At 41.7% G+C, this 17,486-nt stretch overlaps 1 protein-coding gene across 15 annotated transcripts in view; it reads right to left on the bottom strand.

Moving 5' to 3' along the window:
• The window catches only part of VTI1A (vesicle transport through interaction with t-SNAREs 1A), a 385,123-nt gene that overhangs the window by 78,969 nt on the left and 288,668 nt on the right, over positions 1-17,486 (bottom strand). The window contains exon 9 of one of the 15 annotated variants that reach the window (XM_032607940.1): positions 3,680-5,194. The exons of 12 other annotated variants lie outside the window; for them this stretch is intronic. In XM_032607940.1, coding sequence (XP_032463831.1) covers positions 5,182-5,194 — 13 coding nt within the window. In that variant the 3' untranslated portion in view covers positions 3,680-5,181. Of the gene's footprint in view, positions 1-3,679; positions 5,195-13,036; positions 13,276-17,486 lie in introns of those variants that run through there. 2 more of the 15 variants (XM_032607930.1, XM_032607931.1) reach the window with 2 other exon arrangements.

The following is a 17,486-nucleotide window of genomic DNA, read 5'->3' as shown; positions in this document are numbered from 1 at the left end:
AAACCACAGCAAGATCTTTTTTGACCCACCTCCTAGAGTAACGGAAATAAAAACAAATATAAACAAATGGGACTTAAAAGCTTTTCCACAGGAAAGGAAACCATAAACAAGACAAAAAGACAACCCTTAGAAAGGGAGGAAATATTTGCAAATGAAACAATAGACAAAGGATTAATCTCCAAAATATACAAACAGCTCATGAAGCTCAATATTGAAAAAACAAACAATCCAGTTAAAAAATGGGCAGAAGACCTAAATAGACATTTCTCCAAAGAAGATATACTGATTGCCAACAAACACATGAAAGGATGCTCAACATCACTAATCATTATAGAAATATAAATCAAAACTACAATGAGGTATTACCTCATGCTGGTCAGAATCGCCATCACCAAAAAATCTAGAAATAGTAAGTACTGGAAAGGGTGTGGTGAAAAGGGAACGCTCCTGCACTGTTGATGGGAATGTAAATTGATACAACCACTATGGAAAACAGTATGGAGGTTCCTTAAAAAACTAAAAGTAGAACTACCACATGACCCAGCAATCCCACTACTGGGCATATACCCTGAGAAAACCATAATTCAAAAAGAGACATGTACCATAATGTTCATTGCAGCTCTATTTACAATAGCCAGACATGGAACCAACCTAAATGTCCACTGACAGATGAATGGATAAAGAAGATGTGGCACATATATACAATGGAATATTACACAGACAAAGAGAAATGAAATTGAGTTATTTGTAGTGAGGTGGATGGACCTAGAGACTGTCATACAGAGTGAAGTAAGTCAGAAAGAGAAAAGCAAATACCGTACGCTAACGCATATATACGGAATCGAAAAAAAAAAAAAATGGTACTGATGAACCTAGTTGCAGGGCAGGAATAAAGACGTAGACATAGAAAATGGACTTGAGGACACGGGGTGGGAGGGTGAAGCTGGGGCGAAGTAAGAGTACCATCGACATATATACATTACCGAATGTAAAATAGTTGGCTGTTGGGAAGCAGCAGCATAGCCTAGGGAGATCGGCTTGGTGCTTTGCGAGGACCTAGAGGGGTGGGATAGGGAGGGTGGGAGGGAGGCTCAAGAGGGAAGGGATATGGGGACATATGTATGCATATGGCTGATTCTCTTTGTTGTGCAACAGAAACTAACACAGTATTGTGAAGCAATTATACTCCAATAAAGATCTATTTAAAAATTTAAAATAAATAAATTAAATAAAATAAATTAAAAAAAAAGAAAACTCACTGTTGAGCAAAGGAAGCACAGCTGCCACCTGCAAGCACTGAAATACCTCAAAGTGACTGTCTAACCAATGAGCATAGAGATCAACTCCCTATCTTTGCAGGTACATGGTATTAAATTCATCCTTTCCTGTGGCTTTTCTTTTTGCACCATTCTAAAATGCATAATCTCTAGGAGTTGGGTCTAGTGGTCTAGACTATCTCTAGGGTCTCAGACTCTTATTCCAATTCTTTGTTTTAATGGAGAGATGGACAATTTTAGTTCTTTTATTGATCCAATTGATAAAGGTGACTATAACTGCCTCTAGTGAGACCATCAATTTTAGATTAACAATACTTTAAATGATATCTTAACTGCTACCCCATGATGCCTAACAGGGTCTGAATAGTTTGTTTTACAATTGTTCCTCCCTATCTCTCAGGATCATATGAAGATAAGACAGCACCTCTACTGCCTCGAGTCATTTGGAAGAGAATGCTCTCTAAATCCAAGGAATGGTATGATTTCTATGATTCTATGAAGACATTTACAGGATTCATAGGGATAATTAACATGTGTTTCTCTGCCTCTCTCACTATATATCAATATCCCTCTTCCCTTCTTAAGATGTGCTCAATATTCTCTCAAGGTGCACACTTCACTACCACATATAAAATTGCTGAATGCTAATAAAATTGCAAAGGGCTTTGCCCTAACAATTCCAATCATGCTATTAAATGCAGTTAATGAAATGAAAGCGATAAAAGAACTAGTTTCCAGAATTCAGCCTAGGTGTATCTTGGGCAGAACATCTACAAATACTTGAGGCCGTGTGTTCCAACAGGAGGGACTTGGGCTAATAGTTCTGAAAGCAAAAATCTTGTGGCCAAGAGCATCTGTACTAGAAATGTTTATGTACAACCAATCAGGCTTTATTGGGTGGTGCAGTGATTCAGACTCTAGGAGATCACCCCAGGTAGGCAGCAGGTTGGATAGAAGGCAGTGGTTGACCCACTGGTATTTAAAACAATGATTTGAAGGTCGCATGCGTCTTAGCAGACCACAAACCCATGGGCTTGCTTCTCTCACCTTCCACTGACCCTTCCTCTTAAGGTGCAGGATACACTGCTGGGTATTCTCCCTTTCTAGACTGCCCTTGGTGAACATTACAGGTGAATTTCAACCAAATTCCAAAGTGAGAAAAAGAGAGCCTACTGCTTCCAGAACTGGCCCTGCACAGAGCTGGTCTGGCCCAAAGTCTTACCACTTAGTAAAGAGCAATACCCACTGCATAGTTACCTGCTTAATACTGGCGCTTGGTAGGAATGGTTCGTAACCTGTTTGGGATTTGGCCATCTCTCAGTGGAAACAATATAGTACTAGAATTACATTACTCACAGCCTAGGCAGTAATGCAAATTAGACTGTTTTGTTTGGCTTAGTTGATGTTTGAAAAAGTTTGGATTGAATGCTTTAAGATAGTCCATGCACACCTTGGTTCACCCCAGGCCCTTGACTTCCTGTTGTGTAACATTTGGCCAGCCCCACCTGGCACATTTATGTGACCCACCTGCTCACTCAGATATCTGACCTCTGGTCTAGAAGCGAAGGTGCATCTTTCAGGGTCTTTCCTTAGTAATTATTCAACACTGCTGTCTTCCCTCTGTATGATTAGTTAACCAGCAGGGAGTTAATTGTTGAGTACCTACTGTGTGTCTGCAATGCTAGATGCTGGCGTCACAGAGGTTACTCCCTGCCTTCTAGAAGCTTGCTCTCTAGTCCATGCCCCGGCCCGTCAGTGCTCTTTCTGGTAAAAGACAGACTACCATCCCATGAAACCTTTCTTCAGTCCTTACAAAGAAAGTGACCACAATCTTAATTCTTTTCTCTCCCCTGAAAGGATGAGCACTTCACACCAAACACCAGTTTAAGCACTGAAATGATTCTATAGGACTACGAAACCTGCAGCATCCACGTTTACAGTTCAAACAGATAAAGAAGGGGGAAAAACAACTCACATCTAGGAGACAGTAGAAAAAGAAGAGAACAAAACACATGTTCATACACTTGCCCTTAAAATCAGGGGAAAACCAATTGGGAAACTTTCATTTTCTTGTTGGATGTCTATTTAAAAAAATCCCATGTGATACGTGTGTCTATGGAAACCTTCGTTATCTCAAAGATAGGTACTAAAGGCCGTCGTTGCCATGGAACGAGCAGTATTTGCTTTTTATTCTATTGTACAATATCTAATTACAGAGACCCTGATAAAATTATGCATTCCTAAGCACAAATTACGGCCATTCTACAGGAGCCTTCATGCACATACTTTATTTGTCAAATTTCATTAAAAACAAAAATCAGGGATGACTTTGGGATAAGCAGTCTAACCAGACTCATCCCCTTCCAAGATGGAAATTGTCTTAAGTCTGTATTTGGCCCTGATGGAGTGTCCGAGGTGAAAGGTCAGTTCATTTCCTTTATTCTCCCAGAGAAGCCTAAGTCGAAACTCTAAACCCCTTCTCCCATTGGATGCACAGGATACATATTTAAAAATCAGTCTCTTTGTTTCCTCTGGAAATACAATAATCAATTTAATGGCATGGAAGGCTGAGCTGCTCTTCTGAAAAGATAACATGTTACAAAATACAGTTGATACCCCTTCCCCCGTAGCTTGTGCTTCCGCCCATGTTTCTATTCTTTTACTACATATTTATGTATCTATAAACAGGTGTACTATTCTTTTAACATAATGCTCTATACGCAGCACTTCAAAAATTATCTTTTCACTCAACATAATAGTTCCAGGATGCATATGTGTGTGCACACGTGTGTATGATTCGCTTATGTATTTTAACTACCAAACAGTGTTCTGTTGTATTGACCCTCCCCCACTGACGAATCTTCATGTCGCTTCTAAATTTCTGCTGTTCCAATGCTGCAATGAACATACTGGTACGTGGCCTTTTCTCAGTACCTGCAAAGATTTCTCTTAAAGTATTAAATTGGAGTATAGCTAAATTAAAGAGAATCAGTGTCTAGATCCCTAACTTCCATATGTATTTTTATTTGTTGAAGCCAGTCTTCTGAGACTATGCCTGTGATCCAAGTATCACGCCAGCGTTCTTTCACCACCGTGTTTCCTCAGTTGCCTTCTCCCACCTCACTAAGTTGTTTTGCCCTGGGTGTACTGGCTCCCCAGTGCCAAGAGACGACACAATAGGAATGACTGCTGTAAGTAGCTGCTCCTTTCATCAAGGACCACAGATCCAAGCTGGAGCTTTGAGTTTCTCCCAGTTTTACACATATTCCTGTGAAGGGTGATGCACGGTGCTCAGTGGGTAATAGGATGGTCTGAATTCAGACATATTGTACAGTGGAGTGGTGCAAATTTTGACAGTTTTTGTTCACTGAAAGTGTAATAACTTTACCTTTTTCATCTCCAAATTTATTTTCAAAGAATGCAGCTTTCTTGATAGTCTTGTGGGGACAAAGCAAAGAAAGTGTCTGAAGATGTACTGATGGTGGCAGCACCTTACACCTGCCTTGTGACAAATTCACAGAGAGGCTTGACGCTCTCTGCTCCATACATCCACCTCCTTCCTAGCTTCCCAACTACTTCAGAACTAGAATTCAGAGCGGCGAGCTTCTCCCAGGGACGTGTACTAACACATCTGTTTAAATGGAAAAAGTGAAATCAGACTTGTTCTATCAGAAAACGAGTCCACTTGGACTGTTCCATGGCACGGTGAAGACTGGTGTTGCTGATTGGGCTATCAGAGGATGTTTCCATTATTTAAACGAGCTCAATCTGTTGCTTCAAGGTTTTGAGAATATATTTAAAGTGCATAAGATAATATCGTTGTCTTCAAAACTGTTCTATTGGCAAAGATGGATCAACGTGAACAGTAACTTGATCCTCCCCGACTCTTTCCAAGTATATTTGGTTAAACAAGGTACCTCAAAGAGAAGAAGAGTAGCAGGTGTCATTTGTGTGAGATACTTGTGTAGACAGTCACTTAGGGCACTTCCTGCTTTTGGAACAAGCAATAAAGAACTTGTCGGGCAATTTCCCTGCATCTCATCTGAGGAATATAAGTCCGGGGAAAACGTGATTGGCTCAGGCAATATGATAACACATATTACTGTAGATGAGTCACCAACTGTAGGAATAAAATAGAGTTTATTTAAATAGCTCTTTTGTTGCTATAGACTGAGAATCTAACCACCTTAGGAAAAAGGGCGTAGCCCCTCTTGGAAGTCCGTCTCCTCATCACAATTCTGAAATGTAACCTCAAATCGCATCGCTGGATGACAGAACTGCCACGAAGTATTTAGGATGCCCCTGTCTGCTTGGGTGACGCTGCATTGAGGCGAGCATGTCAGCAGCCTATGGTAGAAGGAGTGTCTTAAGTAGGAAGCCTAGCGCTGCCTCCACCGTGACCAGCCGTAGGTCACTTCCTCTCCCGGGGCCTCGGTTTCTCCCTCTGTGAAATGAGGGGATGGAGCACATATTCTCCTGAGGTTCCCTCTCATCATCCTGGCCTTGGCTCATCACTTCCTCTCCAATGGGACTACAAGGCCCAGGCTGGTGCTTCCCCCGGGACCTGGCATTGAACTGCCACCGTACCCTACACCTGGACCAGGTGAATATGGCTTTCCTTCTGGAGAACTTTTCAAAAACTTCCTGGTAGAGATTTTAGGTACAAATGGGTAACACACAGGGAACCCCGTTCAGCCTCCGAGGAGCAGCGGCATGGCTTTAGCTACCTCACAGGATCCTGAGTTTGCCAGAAGGAAGCAGCCATACCCTCCTTAACCCTTCTGAGAGCTTCCTTCTACACGGCCTGGGCCTCCGAGCAGGGGTGGAGAAGAACTAAGCACGTATCAAGCCTTGCAGAGCTCAATAAATACTTATTTTGCTCCCTTACCAATATTCTTATGTTTTATTCTAGGCACCCTAAGAGAGAAGAAAAAAAGCTAATAAGGGTACTTGTGGCACATAATAAAAATAATCCTTGTTTGCTTTATACATATGTCAAATAACAGAGAGTTTCTCAAAGTACTCCCCCCCACTTTTTTTCCTGCGGTACGTGGGCCTCTCACCGCTGAGGCCTCTCCCGCTGCAGAGCACAGGCTCCGGACGCGCAGGCCCAGCGGCCATGGACCACGGGCCCAGCCGCCCCGTGGCATGTGGGATCCTCCCGGACCGGGGCACGAACCCATGTCCCCTGCATCGGCAGGCAGTCCCTTTTATAGGAACTGTTCAGAGCGGTAGGGCGATCCCTGAGCAGGGAGACAGGAATGGGATGTAGATGGACCTCTCCCACGTATAAGAGTAGATAAGTGTGCAGGCTCCCAAGTCTGGCTGCTTTGGTTCAGATCTAGCCTCCACCACCTGTTGGCTGTGTGGCTGCGTGGGGTAAATTACTGAATCTCTCTAAGCCTCATTTTCTTCATCTGTAATTTGAAACAGCCTCATAGGTTTCTTACGAGGATCAAATGAAATAAGCAATGTAAACTCACTCAGCCCAGGGACTGGAGCATAGCAAGGACTAAAATATATTATTACTATATTTTTATCATGTCACCCTACAATTCAGGCATATTAGGAAGTGATTCTCTTGACTTATTCAGTCGGAAAATCTAGCAGTTAGGCAGTCAAATCTGTCATTTGTGATAGCAATACATGCTGAGTTTTCTTTCTTCCTAGGAATTTTTTTCCCCACTATAAAATGGAAAGCCAAATCAAATTTGCTCAGCTAATTTTGGCCTGAGAGGTGTACTTAGGACCCTCAACATCTGCCTTACAGGTCAGGCTTATCAGCTCACGCTTGTTAGTGCGAAAAACTCCTTTCCTATCACTGCTTCTGCCACTTTCCTTATCCTGTCTTTCTTCTGGAACAAGTGGACTTGCAAGATACTTCAGCCCCTGATTTGGCAAACACACTTGTTCTGTGAGAGAGCGTTCCGCCCATGTGCACAACGGCGGGTCCCAGACATTGGAGGGTTTATCAGAAAAAGCCTTTCTTCTGCAGGCGCCAGGGCATGGAGAGCAGGGCCCCTGCTGGCTGTCCCCCTTCTAATGAGGACTGTCCCGCCACTTCCGAAATATGGCTTCTAGGGACACCAGAATAAACGTAAGGGACTGTACTATATTTAACAACCCTTGGGGCAGCCTGAGAAATATTCCTAGCTGGATGAGGGGCAACATGAATTCTGGAACATGGGTGGAGGAGAGGCAGTGACTTTTGTTTAATACAGAGCTGTTGGAAAATCTCTGTCATGATAAAATTTGTTTCCAACAGAGGTTGAGTTCCAGGGTCTTAAAGGAAGTTGGCCCAAGGGTGCACAGGAATAGAGCAAATCTGTTTCGAGATTCGAATGCCCATTTTTTGGTGTAGCAAATGTTGACTAATGGCGAAATGAGGTATTACCTCTCTCACCAGTCAGAATGGCCATCATTAAAAAGTCCACAAACAATAAATGCTGGAGAGGGTGTGGAGAGAAGGGAACCCTCCCGTACTGTTGGTGGGAATGTGAATTGGTGCAGCCACTATGCAAAACAGTATGGAGGGTCCTTAAGAAACTAAAAATAGAGCTACCATATGATCCTGCAATCCCACTCCTGGGCATATACCTAGAGAAAAACATGGTCTGAAAGGATACACGCACCCTTAGCCAAGACATGGAAGCAACCTAAATGTCCATCAACAGAGGAGCGGATAAAAAAGAGTGGTGCCTACATACATTGGAATATTACTCAGCCATTAAAAAGAATGAAATAATGCCATTTGCAGCGACATGGATGGACCTAGAGATTGTCACACTGAGTGAAATCAGATAGAGAAAGAGAAATATCGTATGGTATCGCTTATATGTGGAATCTAAAAAAAGTGATAGAAAATGAATTTATTTACAAAACAGAAACAGACTCACAGACTTAGAGAATGAATTTATGGTTACTGGGGGGAAGGGAGGTGGGGAGGGATAGTTAGGGACTTTGGGATTGACGTGTACACACTGCTGTACTTAAAATGAGTAACCAACTGAAGAACTACTGTGTAGCACAGGGAACTCTGCTTAATATTATGTAACGACCTAAATGGGAAAAGACTTTGAAAAAGAATAGATACATGTATATGTGTAACTGAATCACTTTGCTGTACACCTGAAACTAACACAACACTGTTAACTACACTCCAGTATAAAATAAAAAGTTAAAAAAAAAAAGATGAGTTAACGTAATTTAATAGATAAGAGCTTGGCCTCTACAGACTGGGTTCAAGTCCTAGCTCTGTCACTTGCTACCCAAGTAACCTTGCTGAAGTTTGCAAAAGCAAATGCAGCTTCTCAGCTCCCGTCCAGCCTTCAGGGTCAGTCTCTCACTTGTTTGGCCTCCTTCCAAGGCCCTGGGAGAGGCCCTAGAAATGTGTTCACTTGGTCAAATATTTTTTACAATTTGTAAACATAAGACATATTAACTGCAATCCTTTAGGATGACCGTCTCTTTCTACTCTGACTCTCCCTTGTGTTGGGTAGCATTGGAGTGGCCATGGGGAAAAGCTGAGTTAGGGATAATTTACTTTGGATGCAGTGGGATATGCTTACATGTTATACAGTCATTTCCATGTTTGGGTAGGTTATTGCTAGCTGTCCTGGGCTGGAAACGGCCAACTCATCTAGTGTTGGGACATGAAGGGCCAGGGCCAGAGGTCATACTGTCATATGAACATGCCTTAGAGCAACCGGCTCCAGACGCATACGGGAGGTACAGAAAGAAATGCACGGAGCCAGAAGCTAAGTGTGTGGAAAAAATTCCAAATCTCACAGCTCCATATCTGGGAAAAAAGTGAGATGTTTCCATTTGACGACGATCTTAAAAACTTACATGATTATTACTAATGTTGAACTATGAAGCAAAAAAGAAGCTTTAAATATACTCTCCATAATTTAAAAAAAAGTTTGCTCAACCACGTTAGAGGAAAGACTGAGCATCCTTCTATTCTCGTCATAGAAGATGATATTATGAAATACTTGTTAGACGAAGAAATGACCAAAGAATATGGAGCCAAAAATATAGGGGAAAAAAGTATTATAAATGTATGTCAAGTGGTTAATTAACAAAACTATGTGATTTTTCTGAACTTTGAGGTGTCTGTAGTATTTAACTGCCTTTAAAATTTTGTTGTACTTTCTTTTCTTAACCTAAACAAATATTAACTAATTTTCAATTTAACCTCCCCTCATCAAAGTATCCCCAAATTTGGATTCCACAAAACTTGGATCTGCCCCTGGATGTCTCAGAGTTTCCTGTGAGGATGAAATGAGATGAGTTATGTAAAGTGGCAGCCTCTGCAAGGTAGCAGGCTTGCGGTAAGAATTCCACTATGTATATATTTTATAATCGAGACAGCTTCCCTGTCTTGATTTTCGATCTGATATACATATGCTTGTGGCCAAGAGCGTGGAGGCTGAATTGGAAGGGGCTGAGAACTGAGGCAGGGAAGCCAATTCTGAGTCTAAGCTAATGATCTAGACAAGAGAAGATGTGACCTGGATTTTGGTTTCCTCTTGTAATGTGCAATGGATATCTGTCTCTCTGCTCTGAGGCTAACCACAGAAAAGTGTCACCTTTGAGGTTTGAAAATAACTGAATATCGGCAATGTCTTATGGTTTAAATATTTGGAATATAAAAAACTCAAACCAACAAGAGAAAAGTGCACGTTTTCTCCAGAAGCATGTCATCTCTCTTCCTCTCACAGGGCAGCTCTCAATATTTCATGTGGATTTCTTCAAGGTACTGTGCACTAGGTCTTGTAAACTTCTCCTGAGGTGGAACGGGAACTTCATTTGTATTTGTAAAATATTAATTCTTAAGCTTGTGCTGGGAAGAGGGGTGTTCATTTATTATGAAGGGTGTTCACTTATTATGTCCTATTTTTTAATTTCTGAAATATTTGATTAAAATATATATAACAGAAGTATTTATCCTTTAATTTTAAAGGGCACTCTCTTGAGAGAGAAAATTGAGAGGCAGCAGAAACTTCTCTGACTGGTCCTTTGTGGTGGGAAATTCGTCAGTCTTAGGTTTACCATGCTGAGTTGAAAGTCAAACCTCAGGAGATCCGAACTTTTCACAAGCAGAGAGAGTCGAGTGTGAAAAATCTCATGAGTACGTCTAACTGGGCTCTGGCTAGCTGGGGCGGAAGTGACATGGCTCAGACACATGCATTGAGGATGTTGTTGTTAATAGTTAATGGTTACTGAGTATTGACAGCTTTCAAGGGGAAGCCACACGGCAGGACAGATTAGCCCCAGTCCTTTGCGCAAGCATACAGCCAGCCGGAAGATGGATGGCAATCCTTTTGTTGCAAATACTTATGGATGACTGAATGAAATAATGAAATAAACAAAAAGATGTCTAAGAGAGACATCTGTGGTAAGTAGTAAACATTTCCAGGCTGGCGAGTTTCATCTTATGTAAGAGCTAATGTGAAGGAAGATGATTTATAATGGGTCTGCACATTGTTTCAGAGGGACATTCATGGATTTGATGATGGGATGGTAAATTTAACCTCTGAATCCTAATAATGTTCTGTTTTCCAGATGAGCTCAAGGCTTGTCATATTCTAGACCTGGAAAGCATAAATGGCATTATCTTTGTATATACAAATAAAAATCAATTCATTTTCCAAATGTTTAACTCATTCAGGAAGAGTCACACACCACACACACACACACACACACACACACACACACACACACACACACACACAAATAGTTTCCAGCTAAATCAACAATGTTAGCAAAGCTCTTTTCGCTTATCAGATCAGGATATATTAAGTTCAATAAAGGTGCTTGACTTATAAATCTACAAATAACCAGTGATTTTCCTAAGCATCATTTTGATTTATCATCTGAAGTAACATTTCCTGTTCCTTATAGTGGCTTTTTGTTAACTTTCCCCTTGAATAGAAGGAAGTAGTACATCTTTAAATAAAAATATCTCAATAAACTATATCCTCTTGACTATAAAAGGACTATATTTTCTTCTTATGAAAATGATAATAGAACAGAAATGCTGACCAGAAACCTTTTCTCCATGATATTTTTGGACAAAACACCAAAGGCTGTATTTTCTTACAGACTTGACATCCTGAAAGGAGACCTGAACTAGAGATAAACACTAGAGATAAACCTATTGTCATTCAACGCAAACCATTTAGCACCTCTACTCCTGGAATATTTCGAGCTACTTGTGGATCATCTTCTCAAATCCACCAGTATGCTTCACCATACTGGAAGGACAAAAACAGTTTTGCGTTTCTCATGCTCTACAAATACAGCCATAGCTCAAAGCCAAGTTTCAGGCTGCCCCAACTCATGTCCCCTAGCAACTCTGCTAATCTGACCTGGCTATGAAGGCTAGGAAGCTGGGTTCCCTATCAGTCTGTTTACTTAACACATGTCACATCTAAAATAAGGATTGCTTTAGCTGAAAAAGCAAGTCATTTATAAGTGTGCATTTATAAGGGCAAAAGTCAAGGCAACTGAGCAAACCACTTGTCAACTTATTTAGAGGAAATTGTGTAATCAACTTAACATACCAGTTAGCCTTTACCTGCAAGGTCAAGCTCAGAGTTCCTGTATGTCACCACACTGGCCTATTAATCACTCCGCAGGAAATTCCACATTTTTCTTTAGATTAAACTATAGAAAGTGGAGTGAGAACAGAATCTAGAGAGGATTTCCTGTTCGTTTCTTTGTTTCCTCTGACTTGGTTGATGTTTCATGATTTACATTTTTTTTTTTTTGACTTGCTTGCTACAGAATTTAAAATAGGTTCCAAATGATATATTTCAATACGCATTGCTAAAGGGAGCTTTATTACACAAAGGTAGATCTAGGTATTTGATGGCTGGGTGCCAACTTACTGCTGTAGATTCCAAGTGGAGATAGAAAGCATTGACATTGTTGAACAAGTAACAGATATTTCATTCTGGGGGGGCGGGAAAAGGACATAAGCTACTAAATTTAAAACCATTTCCCCTTCTTTTCATGTTGCCAAAAAAGTCCAGATATGTGGTTTTTGAAGACTTCCTAATTTGAGGCATGATTCTCTTAAAAAAAAAAAATCACCTTGAAATACCTTTAAAATTTTTTACCTGAAACTGTCTTTATTTTGCCTTCATTTTTAAACAGCTTAATTGAGGTATAATTCATATACCGTGCCATTCACCCATTTAAGGTTTAAAATTCAATGGTTTTTAGTATATTCACCAAGTTGTACAACCATCATCACAATCAACTTTAGAAAATTTTCATCACTCCAAAGAGAAAACCCATTCCCATTGGCAGTCACCCTCCATTTTCCCTCAACGCCTCCAGCTCTAGGCAACCACTAATCTACTTTCTATCTCTATAGATCTGCCTATTTGGGACATTTCATACAAATGGATTCATATACTACACAGTCTTTTGAGTCTGGTTTTTTCACTGAGCATGTTTTCAAGGTTCATCCAGGTTGTATTAGTATTTCATTCCTTTTTATGGCCAAATAATAAACTGCCATTTTATTTATCCATTCATCAGTTGATGGACATCGGGTTGTTTCTGCTGTTTGACTATTATGAATAATGCTGTTCTGTACCTGTGCAAGTTTTTATGTGAACCTATATTGTCATTCCTCTTGGATACATATACCTAGGAGTGGAAATGCTGGTTTGTATGGCAGCTCCATGTTGAACATTGTAAGGAACTGTCCAACTGTTTGACAAAGTGGCTATGCCATTTTACTTTCTCATAAACAGCGGGTGAGGGTTTTGATATCTCCACATCTTTGTCGACACTTGTTATTGTCTGTCTTTTTTATTTTAGCCATTCTACTGGGTGTGAAGTAGTATCTCACTGTGGTTCAAATATTTTAAAGGAAATGTTCACAAGGGATTTCTGTATTGTTTTCCCCTGGCCAGGTCTATGAACGCCAACTGCTGTATGATTGTGGTATCCGGTGCAGCAGACAAGATGGAAGGAAGTGCTGGAAACATAGATAAAGTACACAAGAAGTTAGCTCAGAGACTTGGGATGGTCAGGGTCTTATCTTGAGTCTACAATGTTCTGAATTTGTAGATAATTAAAAACACAAAATGACTAAACCATTTGCAAAGGCCATTCAAAGCCGCAACTTCTTCTGTTGTTGTTTGGTATTTTCTTTGCCTGATTTACTTTAGAAGGACAAATTCAGTCTTAACTGCAATGTGTAATTTAAAAAAATGATTAATTTTGCTTCTGAAGAGCCATTTGTAGCTACTGTTCTATTTGAGTAGCTTCCACGCTTATGTTTCCACTTTCTGGGGGGCTTGGACCCAGCAACCAGAAAGATAATCCTCTTTTGTGGACATTCCCACAGTTAACTCCACACACATCTGGATGGCAGTTCAATAGTCCACTGTTATTCAAACAATTTGTAATCACACATACTGTGTGTCAGCTAACAAGCCAGGGTGTATAGCTTTTCAGTATTCCATAGCACGCAGCACGCACAATTTACAAATAAAATAAAAATCTACAGCAAAGACAACAGCACATTCTTCATTGAATAACTGAGTAAAAAGAGTGTCTCTGTTGAAAGACAAGACACCACTTGTTATTTTGACGGTCAGTGAAAAGAGGTATAGAAAACCATATTTCATCTGTTAAGTCTTTTAACATGGGAAAGTTCCAAATCTGTAGCATTGCAGAATCTGGGGCCATATGATTCTTTAAGCTGAGCTCGAATCAGAGATGACCAAATAACCACCAGCAGTACGAAACGCACCTGACAAAATTCTCCAGGCTTATCCCTCTAAGTCATGGTAGATGGGGGGGAATGGGAAGGACGGACATCTCACCATGGTCAACTGTTTTTCTCATTACTTTCAGCTGGGAGGATGTTGGGAGGGAGAAGTCGAGTTCAACTCCCCAAGTGGCTAACAGTTTTGGAAACAAGGGGTTTGATAAGACCAGAGGAAGTGAACTCGAGCTTGTCCTGAGAAAAAAGGGCTGGGGACAGGCACTCCGCATATACAGCCATTGAGACCCCAGACAAGCCATCGAGATGACAAGGTGGCAGAAATAGCATGCCAACGACCAGTCATTGTGGGATAGGGAGGTGTTGGGAAATGCAACCAGAGGCGCAGCTGTGCAACATTCCACCTGCCCCGCCTGACTGGCAGCATGGTGGCCCCTGACCCTGAGGGGCTGCGTGCATCACTGGGAATCCGGAGCCCACTCAGAGCAAGTTAAGGCCTTGGAACATGTTGAGGCCTCACTGTGGGATCACTCAGCTAGGTCACTGCTTAAGTCCATAAGACTCAGGGACCAGATGACAAAGTATTTCTTACCCATGAGGGTTTTTCCCCCAGGGTTTCCCCACTGGCTTTTAGCCCGCAATGCCATAACTTGACTCCTAGGCTTTGCTGAAAGCTCCTTAATAGAGGACAGCCCCAAGTCCAAGGTAAATACAGTTCTGTCATCTTGTAAACTCAACAGCCTTGTAAGAAAATACCCATTAAGATCCAGGTGGCTCGAGAGAGGAAGAAACTGTCACTGTTTAATCAGGTTGTATTGGGGAGAAAAGATGAGTTTCACATAGAACTTTGCATGTCTTTATTACTCTCCACCCAAATAACATTAATTCCTTTAATATTTCAGGTATCTAGTCATTTTTTCCCAATATATCAGGCATTCACTGAGGACCTATTACGTGCCAGGAAGGGCACTGTATTCCGGAGATATAAAGAAAAAGGAAACACAATGCCTGCCCTCAAGGATCTCACGGCCTCAGAGGAGAGCCACTTCGACACCGTATAATTTATACCACGAACTGAAGGGGAGACAGAAGTCAGCGAGGAGGCCCAGAGGGAAGAATGGTTATTCCAAATGAGGGCTTGGGAGAGCTCCCAAGAGAAGCTAAGATTTAAGCTGAGCCTTGCCAGGTGAGTGAGCTCTACCCGGATGAAGGGAAGTGCAGGCAGAGAGAACATCCCGGATGCTCTGCCAGTGACTAGTGCACATTACCTGCGGCTTGACTGAGGCCTCCTGCGCAGGACAATGTATCAGCCTGGCTAGAAACCAGGTGAGAAATCTAAACTCCCTTCCCATGCTCCACTCTCAGCATTCTGTTCACCCCAGGAATTGGCAAGGGAAACAATTGGATTGTGGTGCAGTGACAAACCCAAACTTCATTAACCGACCAGAACATTCATCTTGATCTCTGGACGTTGGTGGACTTGCAGGAGGGCCTCGTGGCCATGCCTAGAGCTGCCCACCGGGGCACACACCTGCATCTTCGGCTCTCTCCTTCACACCAGCTGGCAGGCAACAATGCTATGGCTCAGGCGTCAAACCAACAATAAATAGGAAAAGCAAAAAGAACTGCAAGAAAAATGACTCAGCAACAGAACATCATCAATTTATAAAAAAAAAAAAAAAATTTTTTTTTGATCTCCTAAAGTATGTCCTGAAAGGAAAGGCAGCCACAGACAACTTTAATTTGCCAGATCACTGTAGGTCTCAGTGACCTTGACAGTCATCTTCACATGGATGGAGTGCTCTTGTTCTATTTTGGAGGTACTACTGCGTTTCACACATAGAAGCTTTGCCCTAAGATCACAGAGTTGGACCGAGACCTTACAGGCCATCCCTGCCACCTCCTGGGAATGCAGGCTCCTCGCTCACAATGTACCTAAAATACTGCATGCCCTGTCCCAGGCATCCCAGGGAACAGAAGATGGGGAAGAGACTTTCAGAATTCAGCCTTAATATTTTGCCAGGAACATCTTCTTTCAGTTCAAAATCATTTTTTAGTTATCTCCTTATGGGACAAAATGAATAATCCAAATCTCATTGGAATTTCTCCCTTTAAAAATAATTGTCAACTATTGAGCAGGCTTCTCCTTTGATCATTACAGAACCACAGAGCTTCAGGGTAGTAAGAGCCCAGACGAGTCATCTAGAACGACAGCACATTTGATGCCTATATCCCCTGTGATAAGCACCCTTGCTAAGTAGCCAGGTACTTTGTATATAAATCCTTCCACCAACATCATCTCACTACTAATTTTCCATTCAGGGCAGCTCTCTCAGTGAGAAAGTGTTCTCATTTTAAGCCACAATATGCATTCTAGTAATCTCCACCCACTGGTCCTGGGTCAAGCCTTTGGGGCCACAGAGATTGGTCTAATGATTCTTCTACAAAACAGCCCTTGTGAAAGTCGAAGAGTATTTGTTGCGTAGTACTTCTCACCATCTCTTACCTCTGAACGCACCCCAGTTTGCAAAGAAGTCTCTAATTTTGGAATCCAGAAGAGGTTTTGGTTTCTTATCAAAGAAGATGCTTTTAGAATCATGTCCTTCCTAGCATTCAATTTCTGTCTTCACTCTGCTGCTTGTTCCAACCAACGTAACTATTCCTTCATTCATCCCTCTAATCTAGCCATCCATCCATCTACCTACCCACCCATCTATCCATTCACCTAAACACCCATCCATCCATCCATCCGGTACTCACTGAGAACTTACCACGTGCAAGGCGCTATTCCAGGGACCAGGGTTAGAGTAGAGAACAAGATAAACAAGGTGTCTGTCCTTGTATAGCTTACAATCCAGTGAAGGCATCTCACAATTATCAAGTAAATAAACAAGGAAAGAGAATAAGGTACAAGATATCAGGCAAGGTGGACAGGGAAAGCCTTTTTGAAGACTGACATTAAACTGAAACCTGAAGGAAAAGAAGGAGCCAGCCAAGTGAAGATTTAGAGGAAGAACATTCCAGGAACAGAGCGACAGGGGCAGAGACTGAACAAGAGTGAATGTAGGTCAGCTGGGAGAGAAAGAACAGTAGGAGATGGAGTCTGAGAGGTATGGAAGCATCAGAATGTGTGTGTGTGTGTGTGTGTGTGTGTGTGCGTGTGTGTGTGTGTAAACCACCACTCAGAATGGAGTCATTTGTAAATTCGGCTTTACCTGCTTGTAGCAATAGCAAATCAACATTAGTTGTTCCCTGTCTCTCTGTGGCCCACAAATATGTTGCTTTTCTCCAGAATTTCAATTAGAAAGGTCTTGCATTATATCAGTGGAGTGCTATAGGGGACTCAGTGACCAGACCGGCAGATATTAATTTCCACTGAGTTGCAGGATTCCTGAGCAGTCAAGGAAGGACAGGGTGCTTAATCCAAAGCCAACTCACATTAACTCAAGAACAGACTT

Source organism: Phocoena sinus, chromosome 16 (genome assembly GCF_008692025.1).
Source record: "Phocoena sinus isolate mPhoSin1 chromosome 16, mPhoSin1.pri, whole genome shotgun sequence".
NCBI classification, from domain to species: Eukaryota; Metazoa; Chordata; class Mammalia; order Artiodactyla; family Phocoenidae; genus Phocoena; species Phocoena sinus.
Note: the sequence above shows the minus strand (reverse complement) of the source record. Positions and strands in the feature narration are given on the sequence as shown.